Source organism: Pararge aegeria, chromosome 15 (assembly GCF_905163445.1).
Source record: "Pararge aegeria chromosome 15, ilParAegt1.1, whole genome shotgun sequence".
Lineage (NCBI taxonomy): Eukaryota > Metazoa > Arthropoda > Insecta > Lepidoptera > Nymphalidae > Pararge > Pararge aegeria.
The window spans coordinates 1820199-1839840 of NC_053194.1; the positions used below are offsets into that span (position 1 = coordinate 1820199).

At 36.4% G+C, this 19642-nt stretch overlaps 1 protein-coding gene across 2 annotated transcripts; it reads left to right on the plus strand.

The window, feature by feature from the left end:
• Positions 1-1202: 1202 nt before the first annotated feature.
• Positions 1203-11649, plus strand: LOC120630047 (epoxide hydrolase 4-like). Of its 2 annotated transcripts, XM_039899175.1 has the most exons (7): positions 1203-1331; positions 1499-1632; positions 3200-3510; positions 5962-6085; positions 7206-7314; positions 8968-9156; positions 11039-11649. In XM_039899175.1, the coding sequence occupies exons 2-7, from the start codon at positions 1510-1512 to the stop codon at positions 11152-11154; spliced, it is 972 nt and encodes a 323-aa protein (XP_039755109.1). In that variant the 5' UTR covers positions 1203-1331; positions 1499-1509; the 3' UTR covers positions 11155-11649. The 2 variants fall into 2 exon arrangements, with proteins under 2 accessions (XP_039755109.1, XP_039755108.1); XM_039899174.1 differs by having other exon boundaries at positions 1203-1632.
• Positions 11650-19642: the final 7993 nt, after the last annotated feature.

The following is a 19642-nucleotide window of genomic DNA, read 5'->3' on the forward strand; positions in this document are numbered from 1 at the left end:
ATCCTTGAGAGTAGACATTTTCTGTTCGGGCAAATTATATTATTGGATACTTTATTTTTGTATTCTTCTTTTATACCTTTTAAAGATGACATGGATTAAAATAATATTTGTTATCTAATCATGATATTTTGACTGCTAATGTAGAAGGCTCAAATAAATTAGTTACCTATCCGAAGCGATAGCAAGTTTTAATACTTAGAACGTTTCACCTAAATATGTAGGCCTTTTAAAGTACTAAAATAATTATTTATTCATAGGGGCCAATCACAGGCACCATGAAGCGTTCTTACTGATGTGTTTCCATTATTGTATAGTTTATAATTATGACTAAATCCATGAGCTAAGAGGGTTTCAAACGAAGTCTTGCCCACACGAAACTTAACCAGTTTTTAATTTGTTATCACGTAACAGTCAATCAATACTTGTGAAAATAATACTCAAGCTTTATTTTCTGCCACCAAGTATCATTGTTGCAATATAACCAAAAATAGGTACATTATTTGAAACTTCTGTTTGGGTGAGCTAAAAAATCATCTAACATAAAATAAAAAGTATCTATACGTGAACACATCTGTCCCTAAGCTAGGATTAGCCTCTAAACCTGTACTATAGGCGATCCACCCTCCTCAGAAAATAAAACAATATATATTATTTTTTTAATTTCAAAGATTTGAGTAATTTGTTATTAATAATATACAATTTCTATTGATTAAACTAAAATGCTCAAAATAATGGCCAATTTGCGAAATCCATGTTAAACAAAGAACATCATCGGGATGTTGCTTCCCGGAGTTAAAAAATTCATGAAACTTTACTTATATTTAGAAATAGCTTGCTGTGTGAGTGAGTGGAAGGTAGGTACGATATTTTCCTTTTCCAATTTTCCCACTGATAGGTCATGTTTTTATTGTTTGAATAATGTTTACAAAATATAACAATATAAACATTTGTGTTAAAACATTTGTTAAAATGTTAAATAATTAATTAATGTAAATATTGTATTATAAATAAAATTAATAAATTATTTAAAAAACAATACGTTTCGTCTTGTGAGCGCACAGCATTATGCTCAAAACTTACAGTAGAATTTACAGACATTTATTAAATTCTTAAATTAACACATTTGACATTGTCAGTCATTAAAAGTATTTTCACAGAGTATATATACCCTCTAATCACAGATGTCAATGTCAAACGCAAAGCACAACATCCGTTTCGTTCGAACTTCGAGACTCGAGAACTATTGATAAAAACTGATAAGAATTAAACTCGGGCTTAAAACATTTCACCCTTCGGAATTAATGTAAATACATCGAACAGATTGTGAGCACGTATGAACGCAGAATTATTTATTATTAATTAATTTATAATTATTATAATATTATTATAATTATATATTATTAATGATTATTTCAAATGGGTGTGCAGAGTGATAAAGTGTTAGAAGTTGTGTCGGGGTGGGAAGCAGTGAAATTAGTGTTAAAGTGTGCTTTTATAGGCTTGTGGCAGATGATACATCTCGCGGTACGAAGGTTATGGAAAGGGCATCGGCGGAAACTCTCCAAAAACTGTCCTCCAGTCGAACTTACCGTGGATTCGTCCATCGGCATACATTGCTACATCAAAATAATGGTACACGTTCTTATTTATAATCTAGGTAATTATAAAACAAAGTTAAAATAAACTATTGAAGGTTGACTAAAATCTTTTTTCTCGTATTTTGACCCATGTTAACAGTCAAATATTTTAAAATACCCACTTTTAGTTATCTACTCTAAAGTACTCTATAGCTATGTTCACAAAGTTTGCCACTCTGAAACAGGCTACAAATGACTGCATATACTCTTCCAAAGATAAACTCATTTAACTTTCTGGCTGTTTTGAAAGACTGCCCTCAGAGAAGCAAACATAATTAACACTAATTGTATACTTAGTTTATTTTATATTTTAAATTTATTAAATATAGGATATATTCAATCAATGTAATATTTTAAAGTTAAACTAGTACATGATTTTTTTTTTAAAAAGATTACAGACTAATTAATTTATTGGCATAATAAGACTGAAGGTACTTAAACATTTTATTCTTGAGATACCTGTTTTAAATTTTCATATCAAAAATTATAAAAACACTAGAGTAAGATTCAATTATCTCTTTGCCAAGCCATGGTTCACCAACCTGCCGTTGCTGAATCTCAACTTCTCAAAATTGGTCTGTTCCAACCCAAGAGTACCAAAATGTTCTTAAAATGCATAAAGTATCATATTTTAAGCCTTTACAACCACGGGAAGCAATTCAATGCGTTTCTATATAAAATCATAAGAGGTCTAATTGATTGCCCCATGCTGCTATCTAAGTTTGATTTTTCATGCCGATTAAAACTTCCTATTCTCCCCAACCGTAACAAGTTTAGTAACTTGTTTTTGCCACCATTTTTCCATAAAAAATACACATGCAACTGTTATGTTTCTCGTGCTGTGAGACTATATAATTTTTTGACGTGGATCTGTTTTCTAGCTCCTTAAAGAAAATTAAAACTGCATCTTTTAAAAAAATACTTTTGATGTACCTTTATACCTTATCTTTATATTCAACTATATCTTGTTTTCTTGCTGTTTTATAATTAATTATGGACCTATTCTTTTCTTTCCCGCCACTTATTGCCTCACTGCTCTGCTCAATGCTTTTAAAATTTTCTAATATTGTAAATTAACTGTACTTTTTTGGCAATGTTTAGTCTATGTTATAACATTGTTATTATATATAAATAAATAAATATCACATTCTATGTTATAGAGGATGGCCTATAGTCATCAACTTCAGCCTATACAGCAGCAACAGCAACTGCTGAGTTTCAATCTGCATTCCGAACTGGTGGTAGAGTCACTACACACGGACAGACTTGACGTTTCAAAAGTGCTTGTATTAGGCCTCCTTGAAATAAATGAATTTTGAATTTTTTGAATTTATAATGTCCCACTGCTGGGCCCAGGCCTCCTCTATCATAATAGGGATAGATTAGGGTCGTAAACTCCTCCAAGCAGCTTGAATGTTGATTGGAGGTTCCAAATAGTACAATAATTTAACAGCAACAGTATACTTTCATCCGTTAGCGTCTACATACATAAGTATGTAGCTGTTATCTTGTTTTCTACAAACCTTTAGGAGAGACAAAATCTTAAAACATTTCACTTTTAGGGTGTCAAATACCACTATGTAGAGACAGGCCCAAAATGTGGCAAGAAAGTCCTCATTCTCGGAGATGCTCCAGACTCGGGCGATCTATGGGTACCAAGATGGTCATCAGTGGTGAGACGACTTGCAGAAACTGGCCACCATGTGATTACTCTGGATCTGCGAGGAACGGGCGGCAGTGAAGGAGGTTGGAGGAGTGATCTGTCACCTCCAAGGGCTGTGGAGGAGTTGAGGGCGCTACTGTTAGCTCTTGGTGCTTCAGATAAAAATCCAGCGATTGTCATAGGCTTTGGCATTGGTGGTATGTTGACTTGGTGAGTGTACAAGAAGTTATATTAAACTAGCTGTTCACTCACGCTATCAACACATTATTAAAAATATTCATCACTCATCTTAGTACCCATAACAAAACCTACACTTACTTTGGGGCTAAATGGTGATGGGTGTATTGTTGTAGTATTCTCTTTCTAAAATGCATGCTTACATCCCTCGGAATTAGTACTTATTTCCTGGATGATAGGTTCCTAATTTGTTAGGTATTGAATAAACTATGTAGCACACACAATATTTTGTATATACGTAAAAAATCTAATTATTGGATAGTACCAGGCATTACTTTGTAGAAATCTATAATAGTTCCTACCTTATGCCTCTTTCTGAACTGCTGATGTATATGCAAAAAATCCTGCTCTCCTTTAAGAGTAGAGAGAGTATTCCATATTCAATAGTTATCTTACCTAATTCTTAAAAATAGATCATTTAAATAATAAAGGTTATTGACACATTTATTATCTGTTAATATACAATATACCTAATCAGTTTCCTTGCAGTGAGTTACAACATCAGATTATAGTTACGTTATCAGTATGAATTCCAAAGTTCTAGGTTCACATCACAACATGCGATGATCGCTATATGTCATCAGACAGAAAAAAACTAACGAATTATAGTCTAAGAGCTTTATGTCATTTTACCATTGTCATTTTATTATTGTACCATTTTATAACAAAAAAAAAACGTACAAAAAGCCAACTTTTATAAAGCATGCATTAAAGTCATTGTACAGAGGTGCCAAATTGCATCCCCTGAGGCTGGTCTGTGTGGCTCTGTGCGTATAGGTTTCACCTTACCATCAGGTTAGCCATCACTGTATAAAAAAAAACGGATTGAGCGTAAATTGTCCGCACTAGTCGAATGCTGATTGGGCACTTAGTTAGTTTTCATCACCATCATCATGTCAACCAATAATAACATAGGTCTTTTGTAGGAAATTACTAATACCACGGTCTTGTGTTGCTTGGGTTTAGCGGCTCCTTGCGACTCGCTTGATGTCACCCGTCCCTACGAGGTGCGTCGGGGGTCAACTAACGCTACGTTTCCCAGTGCGACCTCGAATCGGCTTATCTTTTATTTAAAGAGTAATTCTAATGTACTGTTAAATAGGTTTTGTAATCGCGGCTCTTGTACTATAGATAAAAATTGTTATTAAAATTCAACACATGCGTTTATAATCCTAACTAAGCTACCGAACACGCTTTTATCATATAGTTTGTTTTGACTAAAATATAAAATTAAGTATGTTAAGTACCCATGTTTCGCAATAATTCGAGATCATTACGACATCCATCCATTCAAATGCAAGTCATAGCTAGACATAAGAGAGCTAACATCTATTCGGGGTTCAGTTCATTGTTTTAGAAAGTAATTATATGGTTTAGTTAAATTGTGGGAAGGGATAAATGGGTAATAGGTTGATATGATGATGATACTTCTTTAAGTACTGATTGAGGTACTCTCAGAAGTCCCAGGCATGCAATTTTTCTCAAGATGTTCTCTTCACCGTTGAAGCAAGTTATGATTTATAAATATACTAGCTGTTGCCCGCGACTTCGTCTGCGTTTGATTTTGTTTTTAAAGTATTCAGTATCGCTAAGCCTTAAATGAGTATAGTAGTATTTATACCTATATAACATGTGAGTTGTGACTGTCAATTAATCATAGACAAATAATTTGCAATAAAATAAAATTGCGACTATAAAGTGCTTATATTAGGCCTACTTGAAATAAATGAATTTTTAATTTTATAATTACCTTAGCTATCCTATCTCTTAAGTTGGACCAGACTGCTCACGGTGTGCCAATTTTATTTAAAATCGGTTAGGTAGTTTAGGAGTCCATCGCGGACAAACATCGTGACAGGAGATTTATATATATTACTAGCTGTGGCCCGCGACTTCGTCTGCGTTTGATTTTGTTTTTAAAGTATTCAGTATCGCTAAGCCTTAAATGAGTATAGTAGTATATATATATAACATGTGACTGTCAATTAATTATAGACAAATAATAAAATTGCAACTATAATTAAAGATCTAAGCTATCCTATCTCTTAAGTTGGACCAGACTGCTCACGGTGTGCCAATTTAATTTAAAATCGGTTAAGTAGCTTAGGCGTCCATCGCGGACAAACATCGTGACAGGAGATTTATATATATTAAGATAAGATTTATCAATATTAGTACCCATACGCTTACTTTGGTGCTAGATAGCGAAGTGTGTATTGTCGTAGTATATTTATAAATATACTACGAATATTACTATATTTATATACATGATATTATTATATTAATATATATATACGAATATTTTTGGTGAAAATATTCTGCAAAAAACTAGCCAAGTCTAAATGTAGCTGCTTGTTTATCTATAAAAAGTAATGAAATGTAGACAAAGTTTGTCTGTTGCTAACGCGAGTGTTTTGGTACTAGGTACCTGGTCCACTGCCACGGGTCGCTCGTCAGCAAGTTCGCGGTGGTAGCGGCACCGCACCCCAACCTCTACTGGCAACACCCGCCCGCTGCATTCTGCCAGGGCTCCATACATTTTATACAGGTAACATCCGAGGGCATGGGTTTAATATAACTGCTGTACTCCCTTTTTTTTTTCTCGTGGAGAAATCCTCATGGATACTACTACACCACAGGGAGGTGCAGCGGTTATGCCGCATTCTTGCCGACTAAAACCCCACGGTGTTCCAACTCATCGCCTGGTGACTGGGACATGGGAACGCTTTCGCACACAACCGCAACCCAGCCAGCGGTGTCTACTGAGGAAACTGCCATACTTCCTGACCTAACCTAAGGAAAGAGTCGCGAAGCTGGAATCACAAGGGGGGTCACAAGGTGCTGGAATGGCGACCTCGCACCGCTAAACGCAGCGATTGTAGACCCCTGACGAGGCGGACAGATGACATTAAGCGAGTCGTAGCAAGTCGTGCAACTATATATAATAATAATAATAAGGGGTTATTCCCAATAATCTTCTAAATAGCTTAAAAAAAATAGGTCTGGAAGAATCTCTCTACATCGGTTTGCAAAAAGCTGCAATTTTAAATTTATGTAGAATAGTAAAAAAGTTTTTTCAGGTTGACGAAAGCATAGGTTTAACATAAAAATACAATAGAAAAACACAACACCCGCTGCATTTACTTAGTTAAGGCCCGTAAATGCAGTTAAAACCAGCCAAGAGCTGAGAAATACAAACACTTCCAAAATAATAATAATAATAATCATTTAATTCAGACGTTTCCATCCATATATTGTTAGTATATTAGGAACACTAAGTTAGTATTGATTAGTTTAATAATAAAAAAAATAAAAAATAAACAACATTACACTCGCCCGATTGCTACTCTCACACAGTGGCACAGTATAAGGCAGTCGAATCTGGCAGCAGTCGCAACCTTTAGAATGCCGTTGCTGGTACGTAAACGCTGTAGGAGAGACGCCGCTTTGTTACGCATTATGACAAAAAAGTCATTTGTTGCTGCGTCTGCGAACATTTCAGACAACCCCATTGAAGATAAAAGACCGACACGCGCATAGTACATACGGTACGCGACGCGCATCATGTACACGTGCATCTGTGGTTTTACTTCCTTTTTTGCCTCTAAGCCATTGGCCTACTGCATCATCATCTTGGATGGACGATAGCCATTCCTTCTTTGTTCCAGTGGCCCCACTTCCCCGAGAGCTGGCTGGCGGAGGGTGTGCTGCAAGAAGGCACGCAATGGGCAAGTTCCCGCGCAAGAGACTGGAGCGGCGCCCTGAACTATGTTAGAGGTGAATATCGACATCACGTCAGAATAGTTGGAATTGTTTTTTTATTCTTTGACATAAGGTTATAGGTCGTAAGGGTGTAGTATAACAAAACGCTGCGTAACAACTATGGGTCTTAGGGTCTCAATAATAACGTCATGCCACGTTATTAGTTAGGCCTTAGCCCCCTTATTATTACATGAGGTGTAGGGGAATTTTTTCAACTACTTTTTCACACTGTCATTTTTGTTTATTGTTTATTGTTATTAGGTACACAAAGCAGGTAATAACTAAAAGTAGATCTAAATATAAGTAATAACAAGTTTTGTTCTAAGCTACAACCCAAAGTATGTGTACACAACTTGGAATTAAATTAAACAGAAAGTAAAGATAAAATTATAGTAGAAACAAAAAAGAAACACTTAAAAGAAAAATAATATATATATATGATTTCCCTAAAGATTATGTGGAATAGTGCTTAATAATTTGATTTTTAAAAATATTTATCATTTTGTTAAAAATGTCAATATTACGATTACTTGATACTAAATCATTATAAAGGCGACACATGCGAACGATGGGATTGTAAAAGGAAGTATTGTTCTTGTAGACACTTAATAATTTTTTTTAAATTTGAAAGGTGCTTTCAGTTTTAGTGCCAAAAAAACACTGTGTGTAACTATCTGGCGTTACGCCTCATTTTTTAATAAACTGGTGTTGCGTTGGAGTAGTTTTTTCACGCTGACATATAAAAGATGCTGTCAGTTGCAATGTGACAAAATACTGCGTAGCCACGCTATTCCGGCGTTCTTTTTTCCGACGCTATGCCAAGATATTCTGGCGTTCTTTTTGCCGACGCTATGATACGATTTTTAATATAAGCTTAACCCAGTTGGTACATTTAGCTTGTGTAAAATAAAATCCAATCACGGATGGGTTGCGGTTGGGTTGATATAGTTTTTGATCTGATCACTGATAGGTGCTGGTTGGGTTGATATAGTTGATCATTCTGATCAGTGACGGGTTGCGGTCTGGTCATTTTGATGATTCTGATCACTGATGGACTGTGGGTTGATACAGTGGATGGGCTGGGTTGCGATTCATATAGTTGATGATTCGAATCACTGTTGTGCTGTGTTGCGTTTTATATTGTTGATGGGGCCGCGTTTGGAACCCTCGTAAATTTAGGTTTAAGTTTTCGAACTAAGTTATCACCTTACAATTATGTAAACACATATGTATGTACGCTTCATAAGTGCCTGTGATAGGTCTACATGAATAAGGAAAATTTGAATTTGATGAATCCGATCACTGATGGGCGGCGTTGCGGTTAATATAGTTGATGATAACTTTTTTTTTATAATTTGTCCTGTATTTTTATGTGGTGTAAAGTAAAGTGTTTTCATTCATTATAGTTATTAAATGACAATGAATGAAACAACCGGCTAAGTTTGTTGTGGGCTTCTTCTTAGACCAGGGCGCGTTTGGAGCCCTCGTAGCTTTAGTTTTAAGTTGACGAATTTATTTATCGCCATCAACACAATCCTATGTCACAATTTACATGTAATGTACGCATCAAAAGTGCCATCTATGTGCCTATTTGAATAAAGAAATATTTGACTATGACTTGACTCTGACATTCATTCATTCATGATTCTGTCGGGTTGCGGCGGGCAGGCGCGGCGTGGTACCGCGTGCACGCGGAGCACCGGGTGCAGGCTCGCGCGCTGCTGGTGGGCGCGCGGGACAGCGCTGCCCAGCTGGTGGCCAGCGCGCAGTACTGCGCGAGCCCCGCGCTGCGCCTCGTGACCAGCCCGGGGCCCGGGGACAAAGACCTGCCCGCCATGGTGCTAGACTTCTTCCTGGGTGAGCCATTCCGTTTATATACTTCTAGCTAACTTTGCAGATCTTGCTCGCAAAACTTACTCAAAAACACGCAACACACACGAACTTGGGCTTCTTCTTAGACCAGGACGCGTTTGGAACCCTTGTAGCTTTAATGTTAAGTTTACGAATGTGGTTATCGCCATCATCTCACTACCGTGTAATTCTTATGTACGCATCAAAAGTACCACCTATGGGCCTAATGAATAAAGATATTTTTGACTTTGACTTTAACTTTGAACATACACGCATGAACACTCACACACGCTCACATACAATTACTGCACACACCCACACATATACATTATAAAATTGTGTATTGTATTGTTTTAGTTGTAATATTTGAATTTTCTTTGTTTTAGTCTTTTTGTATTTAAGCAAACCCTGAGGTGGGCGTTAATAGCTGTAACACAGTTTTTAACTAATACAGTTGTTACCGTGCCTTAAATTATAAGAATCCGTTTTAAATGAGACACAATAAAGGCTTTCACGCAGCTGGTGTCCGCCTTTATTAGAGCTTTTTAGGAACACGATATTTTTGGGATACAGTTAGTTAAAACGACGAAGAGTAACACAGGCTACTTTTTAACTAGGGATTTCTTTTTTTTATTATTATTAATTTGACACACAAAACAGATCATGACAAAACATAAACATAAAATCTAAAACCATTAAAAATAAAACTAGCCATTCTCCACCACATTCTTGTATAAATGCAGCCAATAGATGTGACGGACTTACGTTCTTGGATATTTTCTTTAAAAAAACATGTTTAAAACATGTTTAAAATAAAAGAAGAAATACTTTATAACGTACAGAAAAAGTAAGGAGTTTACCGTAAACAACGTACACATGCAAAGACGGCCTTTTTGCTGTAAGCAATCTCTTACAGGCAACCTTTGTAAACAGGACTTTCAGCAAGAGAATGGCATAGTGCTAAAAGTGTTATAATATATACATAAATACCAAAATGCATAGGTAAAAATACATACATAATTTAAATAAATATACGTAATATAGAAATATAAAATATACATAATATATATAAGTAGATTTAAATACATTATTTACAAACAATAATAAAGCAACCAAGCAAAGTATTAAAGTCGGCAACGCATCGGTAGCTCCTCGGGTGTTGTTGTCTATGGGCGGCGGTGATCACATTAATATAAAAGAAAACTTCAAATGTCAACTTAATACGCTTAATAAGCGTGGACAGAGAAAGCGGGCACAGCTAGTGTGTATCTAGCTAGTAGTTTTATCAACCGAACAAATCGGGGTTTTATAGACATTTATAACGATTTGCACTAAAACTAGATTGATAATAACAAACGTTATCGAGCGTTGCACTCTGCACGCTTCGGCGAGACATCCGCAAGATATGCAAACGCATTCAAGGGTGCTATCTACGGGTTTAAGATTGATCACTGTTTACACACTTCGTAAATTTTTTTTTTAATTTCACTGCAAGTTAGCCCTGGTCTGACATGTCAACTGGTAATACAGGATATTAGCATTTTTTTGAATATTCGAATTGTGTTAAGCTCCTTAAAGCTTGCTCCATAATTAATATTATATTCAGGAAACAATAGACACATTTAAACAATTAGGAATACAGTTACATAAATTACAAACATTCCGTCCATCTGTAGAATATGTTGACGGGATCAGCTCTCTTATAATATAACGTTTTAATAAATATTAAAATAAAACTATTTTGACTTATATGTACTTAAGTTGGTGTAGTTAGGTATAGTTATCAATGCTGTCCTATTTGACGAAGATAAAGCACTAAATCTAAAATTACCCATCATTACGTAACAGTTGCATAAATAGCAATTTATCAAATTTTTTTTTGTCGCAGGTAAACAGAAGCCCCCCGAAGAGGTATCCCGGGGACTGGTGGGCAGAGTTTTGGGGGCTGTGGCCGATCGGGGACGCGAGCTTACAGCGCGCCTCGCCTTACCTGCGAATGCGTGATAGTCTGAACAGGAATTTAGTCTGAAAGTGCCTCAGTTAATACTTTTATAAATTCAAATTCATTTATTTCAAGTAGGTTACTTTATAAGCACTTTTGAAACGTCAAGTATGTATGTTTGTAGTGACTCTACCAGCATACATCTTTAACCTCTATTATAACCACAACACGAATAGCATGTGTCGGAGACATATTTCTAGAAAAGACAAAAATAGCCAGTAGCGGGCACTAATTTATGCATAAACTCAGTTAACAAATGCTAGCGTATAAAAAAGGTTTTTCCTCAATAAAGAATTTTGTATCGTGTTGTCTATTCCTATTTATACAAAAGGATAAATAAGTAGCAATTAGACAAACGCGTCAGCACTGCATAGTATGTTTTATATTACACTAGCGTACCCAGCCCGCTCCGCCGGGCTAGATTTTGCTTTATTTTATTCAAACATTAAACTTACATCATTAAATTTTTAATTTAAGCCTCATAATATATTAAATCATTTATTTCTCTCCGTATTCATTCTCTTCTATTCTCTTCTCGAGCGGGTGAAGATCATTATCTACACCCATGTACACCCTACAATAGAATATCATCATAGTAAATAAAAGCTGTATTTGACAGTTTGACAGTTCAAAAATAGGAGTGCTCCGATCGTCACCAAACTTTACAGGATTACTCGCCTGATCAATCAGGAGATTACCTGAAAGTTTCATTTACATCGGTCCAGCCGTTTCGTAGCCTATACGGAACATACCCACACACTTTCTCTTTTATATATATAGAAAATAGATAGATAGATATGCACTCTAGCAATAGCGTAGTCGGTTTCGAGTAGCGAAACAACGTGTAACGTCTCATCAAAATGAACTTAATGTAGTGGTTTTAGAGTCGCTATTTCTGTAATACTGTTTTTTATTTTGCCGGGAGCAATTGCTTTAGAAGTTTATACGAAATTGAGCTTTAAAAAAAGCTTAAAGCGATTTAAGTAGTGGAAGAGCTTTTTTCAATTACTCTGTCTATAGGCGATGGATTTTCACTTACCATCTAGTGAACCATCGAATTTATCCGTCATTTATTATGTTAAAAAAAAAGTCGAGACCTACCTATGATTAAAAGCTTTCAAATGTACTAGGACTACAGAAGGTCAAAGCAGACTGATTTATCGCTGTAAATAAAATACAAAAATAAGGTACTTAGATTATAATTGTTTTGTGTGTTAGCAAGATAAGAACGATTAATGCAAACGATGCATTGTTGTATTAATTAATAATTATTGTTAAAGTGTTGCCATATTTACGATATTAATGCTATATTTAAGGGGCGGCTGTGTAACTTATATTAAGGGTCTGGTCAGAATGAAAAAAATGGTATCGCGTCAAGCAATTTGAAAATGCCGAAATACGGTTGATTGTTGGTTAGCAGACATACTGTTGCTATACCGCGTGTATACCGACGTAACATGCACGTTTGTTTCTTTGTGTATATGTACCAACAATTGCCATATTTTAACAAATAAGCAATCTTATTTTTTCTTTAACGCGCTTTAGACTGGGCTCTTTTTAATTCCTTTTGTTATCGTTTGGGTAATAAAACGAAGGTTTAATACTTTAAAACATGGTACGTCCGTTAGTTAAATCAAGTGAAATTGCGGGGCACAGCAAGTTTTAAACATGACAAACACCTTGCTATTTTTAATAGATTACAAGAAAAATAGCGTACAATAAACAATTAAACTTATAAATTAAAAAGGTTAAAAGTATCGCCGCCCTTTTATATTAGAAATACGAATATTATATTAATTTTATTTTATAATGTTATTATATTTCTTAATAATGTACATTTTTATATTAAAATAAATAATTTTAAAACAAATTTATTGGTTTTGTTAGTACCTAAATACTAAAACAAACAAAATTTAAAACAAAGCCGCAAAGAATTATTTGTTTTTGTTTTTTTTTTGTTATAAACAGCGGGCAAACGAGCAAGTCACCTAATGGTAAGTGATCACTGCCGCCTATGAACATCTGCAGCACCAGATGAGCCACCGATGCGTTGCCGGCTTTTAGGTACGATGTCGCATATAAATCGATTCAATGTAACTGCCCTGTTAGGTAGTATCCCGTTAGCCCGCTACCGTCTTAGACTGCATCATCACTTACCACCAGGTGAGATTGCAGTCAAGGGCTGAGATGGGAGACTGTTTCACAATTTGCAAGTGCGCGGCAGAGATGATCTGGTATTGCGAATAGTTGAAGAATCTGGTGAGGATGGAATTTATGTCTACGGCTTGAGGTGCGGTCAGAGAACTACGAAGGAGGTATCAATGCAAATAACTCTTCCGAACACTCCATTATACAACGTGTAACAGAATAACGAAATAATATTGAAGGGTGCATATTTATTATATTTCATAAGTACCATCCTGTTAAAATATTAAATCAAAAGAAGTATTTATTTTTCCCTACAAACGACTTTTGACAACCCTATTAAAGATAGAAGACCGACACGCGCATAGTACCTAAGTGTGTAATAAAGTGACAGGAGTCACATGATTTTAATTTTGCATGCGATGTCAGAAAGAACAGATACAGCCCTAGTATCTGATTTCTTTCGGTAAAAACTATGGCAGTGGTTTACTCAAAAACTATTACTTTCACACAAGTGTCAGAGACAGTACATATTGTACCTCTAAAGCCTGTGAATTATTATTTCGGTTTACATTTACACGTAGAGTCGATAGAACACTCAAAGGGAGCTAGCTAACTTAACTTTATAATTAAAATTGATCTTTTTTGTACCAATGCAACCTCTGCGCGTAAAATTATGGCTAATGGATTTTTTTAGATCTTTTAACTTGAGTTAGTAAATCTGCTGTTCAGGCCTATTCAATAATTTTAAATACTCTCACAATATTTTTCGGTAGCTATAAGTTTTCAGTGTTGGTCATTCCTATTTTTAGACTTACACTATTCATAAATCTTTTAACTTTGTACTATTTACTTTGTATACTTTACTTTCATTTTTCTTATTTTCTGTTATTAGCTGTGTTTAAAAAAAAAAAAAAAAACATCTCGTGCCACAGGGACTCCAAGCTGAAAGTCAATTTAGGATTGAAAACAAGTCGAACAGCCCGCTTTTGTATCCGACCAAATGTAAGGAGTTGGTAGAGAGCTGGTCCAGCCTAAAGTTATATATATTTAATTATTAATTAATCATTATTATAATAATATTGAATATTGTGTAATGTATCAAGGCGGGTTGAAGTTCAGAAGGCCTCGAGTTATCTCGGTAGCCATGGCGTGCGTTCATACATGCATGACAACACTGTCTACCCTACTATTATTTTTTATTTACTCTTACCCGTAACGTAACGTTCTTACTTCTGGCATTTGTTTATTTTTTTAAATCCCGCGAGAACCTTTTCTTTGGCCACAAAGTAATTATATAATGGTTTCCAGGATGTATCATGTATGATCAGTCGCGTGTCACTTCATACATGCACAAAGCACTGCCAACACTAACATTTTCCTATAACTGGAGATAAAGGGGGATTTGACATTTTATGCCATTTTAATGCTTTATGATTATCGTGGTCCAAATTCCTGTGCACGCCACTGTATATATTGTATAGAATAGTCAGCCATTAAAACGATTTTGAACGCTTTGGTAGCGGATGCGTCAAAAGAATGCATTCTTATATTTATTTCTCTAGGATGAAATATGTATGTTTATTTAATAGCACAGTTAACAAAAAGACAACGTTTAGCATTTAAATTAAAAAATCTTTAGAAAACGAGAATGCCGGACGTAGTATGGGATTTAATAATTACAAAACATTACCAAAAACTTTAAAACTCTAGTTCGCCGGATTTCAGAGTTAAAAGCAAATGAAGTTCGTGATATAAGGTTATTTTTGACACATGCGATTATTGTACCTTGATTGTTGGTACTGTTCACAATAGCAGCGTTTTTCCTGAAATAAAACGCTTATTAAATACTTACCTAAATTCGAAGCTTAATTGATTGAGATAGCACTTCCGTTTCCGCTTACTTCCCTTCTCTTTCTAAGTGTTTGTATGCCTCTCTTTCGCACATCCTCCCCTCTTTCCTCACCACCGGGGGGGCCTCGTGTGATCAGCGCTCGAGCAACTTGTTCATTGCGGTAAAAATCAACAGGCAGAAATTATCTTAAGCTTCGAATTTAGGTAAGTATTTAATAAGCGTTTTATTTCAGGAAAAACGCTGCTATTAAATGACTTGACCGTAAATTCGAAGCTTAATTGATTGAGACGTGTTTGTTATCGCCTGGTGGTGTAAAACGTCAATGTGAGAAAGAATGAATTAATCGCTTCAACATTAGATTAAATTTAAAACAATTTAATTAATTCTTCTTAATCCAGTCTATGGATTAGAAATACAGATAAACTTTAAAGATAATAATTATTATCAACGCATATTTTGTAAATCAAATACGTATAGGATGTGCCAGTGGCGTGCACAGGGTTTTTGACTAGGGTATGCATAAAGCAGGTACATGGCATAAAAGGGAAAAATTTCCCTCCAATACGACTTATATCCAATAATTTGGGTATGCAGTGCTTTTGTGCATGTATGAAGTGCACGCCACTGGGATGTGCAAAAGTATACTTTTATTGATGAGAGAAACTTTCATTACAATCTGATTGTATACACTGTAATACATTAACAAATCAGAAAAGACCAAACTAATAACATGTTTCCTTTAATTCAAATTACACATTCCGAGAAATTAATTTATAGGATCAAATAAGTTAACAATAGAATCAGATTTGGCAACAGCTGGTCTAACCTGCCGCTTGTAAAATTTTCGAAATGTGCCTTCAGCTCTCCAATTGCCTCTAGCCAAAATGTTATCAATTGGAAGATCTTGAGACCAATTTTTGGAAGCAACCGCAGATCGAAAGCTGCCAGGAGTGGCTATTATATTAGCTTCTAACAATAAAGATCTAATCCAACCTACTATTACTGCCCGCGAAGCAGGTTTGGCTTGACCCCTAATGTTCATGAATAAATTATTGCATGTCGCCGATTTCCGCCTATCCTTGAGGATATCAATCGTTCGGTGTATCCAATAGACAGGATCAAGATTAACATTTTCTGAATTTTTTAGCAATTTCCAGCCTGATTGCCTATATGTTGCAGAGTCAGTTTTAGATCCAAAAACTGGCCACAAAATTATCAACCCTAAAAAGTGTTAAATCATGTATTCTTCTTCCAGAACAAAGTAATAATAACGCGGCAGTATGTCTGGAAGTTATAAAGGTGTTATTCGAATCAATTTTACGATTTGTTAAATAAGATAGAAGATCATCAATGTTCCAGGTGGATGGTCTACTTGCTACCGGTTGTTTGAGAGCAATTGATTTGAGAACATGTTTTACTAAAGTATGTGAACCTAAAATGCCAGATGAATTTGCATTACACAATGTAGCTATTACAGATTTATGTAGAAGAATAGTGTTATACGATAATTTGTCAATTAGAAACAAGTCTGCCAAAAACCTTGCTAATGCTGATCCGTCTGGATTAGTTGGATTTATTCCATGTTTCTCAGCCCATTTTAGCCATCGTGACCAAGCAACCTTGTAAGTCTTGCGCGTTGATGGTCGCCAAGATGATTGCAACAAATTAATTTGATCAAAATTCCAGTTTAGGAGGTTTTGATCCCACCCCCACATTTCCATACTTCTAAAGTTATATCCTGAACCTTGGGAGGTGGACGGCCCGACGACGTGTCCACTAAGGAGTGACTGAGATTTCTGATGGTAAACGGAGCCTCTATTGCTCGCGTTTTCAAGTCTCCCCTCCAGAAAACTCTGTCCCACCGAGGAACTACCACAAGGAAAATTCCGGAGGCCCGGTTGAGGTGTGCCAGAACTCTTGGTACCAGACAAGGTGGTGGGAATATCCAGGCTAAAGGGTAGTTCCAGTCGATCGAGAATGCGTCGTGACAAATTGCCTGCTTGTCGTTCAAATCTATCGATACATAGTTGGCAACTACATGTGCTGTCTGCGATGCAAAAAGATCTATCACAGGGATCCCGAATTTTCTGAATATCATCTCCGTGCATGAAGGAACCAGGTGCCATTCCGCAGTCTTTTGATACCGAGAAAGTCGATCGGCAAGAATATTCAATTTCCCTGGTAAATGAAAAACTTTTAGAACGATATTGTGCTCGTCCAGTACCCCGAATACCTTTTTCGTTATGACTGTCAGGGGTTTTGATATTGTCCCTCCCTCGTTGCGTAGGTAAGCAACTACCGTTCTGCTGTCGCACTGTACAAGTACTGTAGCATCTTGCAGGAGCTGATAATGGCCTTGTAGGACTTTGAATATTGCAAGCATTTCTTTTTGGTTGCAGTGCAACTGAGCCTCCTGCCTGTTCCATGGTCCTGACAGTGACAAACTGTCCAGCTGGGCGCCCCAAGCCAGATCGGAAGCATCTGTGGTTAGGAAATGAGTTGGTGGTTCGATGTGAATCGGTGATGAGGTCCGGTAATTCTGTAGCCACCATTTCAAATCCATTTGTGCCTCTGCTGGTATGACATACAACTTTTTTGAGGTTTTTGGAATTGAATTTAAGAGATCTAGTAAGCTCCGATGGTTCAGCCTGCCCTTTGGGACTGCAAAACTGGCAAAATTTAGATGGCCGACCAGACTTTGAAGGCACTTTAAACCCACTTTGTTTTCCCTCAAAATGCTTGACACCTTGGTTAACAAACTGTGATACTTCTCTGATGGTAGTCGTTTTTGGTTGAGCCAAGGGTCCCAATGAATGCCTAGGTATACTAGATTCATTTGAGGGTTGAGCTCGGATTTTTTGAAATTCACCTGCCAACCTAGGTACTGTAGTCTCTCAAGTACCACTTGAACCTGCGTTCTGAGAATGTTTACATTTTGATGGGCTAACAGAAAATCGTCCAAATATACAATGATGCGAATGCCTTTTTCTCGCAAAGTCTGAGCGATCCAATTGGTCATTGACGCGAATACCTTCGGAGCGTGCTCAAACCAAACGGTAGACATGTCATTTGAAGTAATTCTCCGTTGTAGATTAGTCTGAGGAACCGTCTTTGGGACCTGGTTATAGCTAAATGGTAATAGGCCTGAGAAAGGTCTATCTTGCATAGCCAATCTCGGGGTTGCAGAAAATCTGGTATTCGATAAATATTTATTAGTTTGAACCGATCTGTGGAAACAAACTCGTTTAGGGCTCTAAAATTGAAAATTGGGCGGTAGGAGCCGTTGCTTTTCGGCACAAGGAACATTGTTGACAAAAAGCTTGGGGATGAATCCGCGACTTCGAGAACATCCTGTATTTTCATTTGATTTATAAGAATAGTCATATCTGATGAAATTGGAGTGACGAAGGCACTCTTTTTTACGTTTGGTACAATTAACGGAGGCCTCTGGAGAAAAGGTATGCGATAACCTTTTAATATTTTGATAAGGAATTTCGGAGCGCCTAATTCCTCCCAATGTTGGATAAACTGAATTAACTGGCCTGCCTTGAACTCGGTGCTCACGCGACTCGAGTCACAACTTTTGCTTTTTAAAATTTTCGTTCTTAGAGGAACCTGTGAATGCACTCTGATTTCTGGCTGATCTATTTTGTCGTCCAGCTCTAGATCGAAAGGAACCCCTACTACTGGATGCCCCTCTTCGATTAGAATTGTTACCAACGTTTCCCTGAGGATATTGATAATAGTAATGACTCCCCTGCGGAGGAGCATTCTGTAATGGATGTGCAGCTTGCGCATGCCAGTGCATAGGTACTGTGCCCTGTGAAGGGCCATTGTAAGTGACCGCCCCCTGCGGAGGGTGGTTATTAGATAAAGCTCTGCTAGATCCAGCTTTAGAAACTGATCTGTCAGAAGGTTTAAGTGGTAAAAATGCTTTCTTAACGCCACCGATCTTCTCGAGAGCCGAAGTAAAAGAATCTGCATTAAAAAGATTTTGGCATGAAGGTGGAACTTTACGCAAAGACGTTTTAATAAGCGGGTCTCGTATAAATTTCGTTATGCCATCACGTCTCATTTGAATTATCTCAGCTCTATGGCCGCATAGTAATTGCAAAAGGTCGGATGATACTTTATGTACATCGCCTTTTAAAAATAAATCAACAATTTTTTCTTGTAAATTATCAAAATTTAAATCTTGTTCTTCTTTTGCCCATGTCAAAAAACTTTTTATAGTTTCTTAGAACTTCCCTTAGTTTTAAAAAACAGAAGGTTTGGGCAGCATAAGCCTTATCGGCTTGGGCTAAATATCGGGTTGACTCATAGGCTTTAATTTCTTTATTAACCTCTAACTCTACAAAACCAGGAGAATGACTATATAATTTTTGTGTTTCGGCATAACGAACTTCACACCACTCAGTGTTATCAAAGTGTTGAACAGTATTAAGAATTTTTAAAAAATCACTTGGTGCTTTTGGAACTGAAGGTTCCTT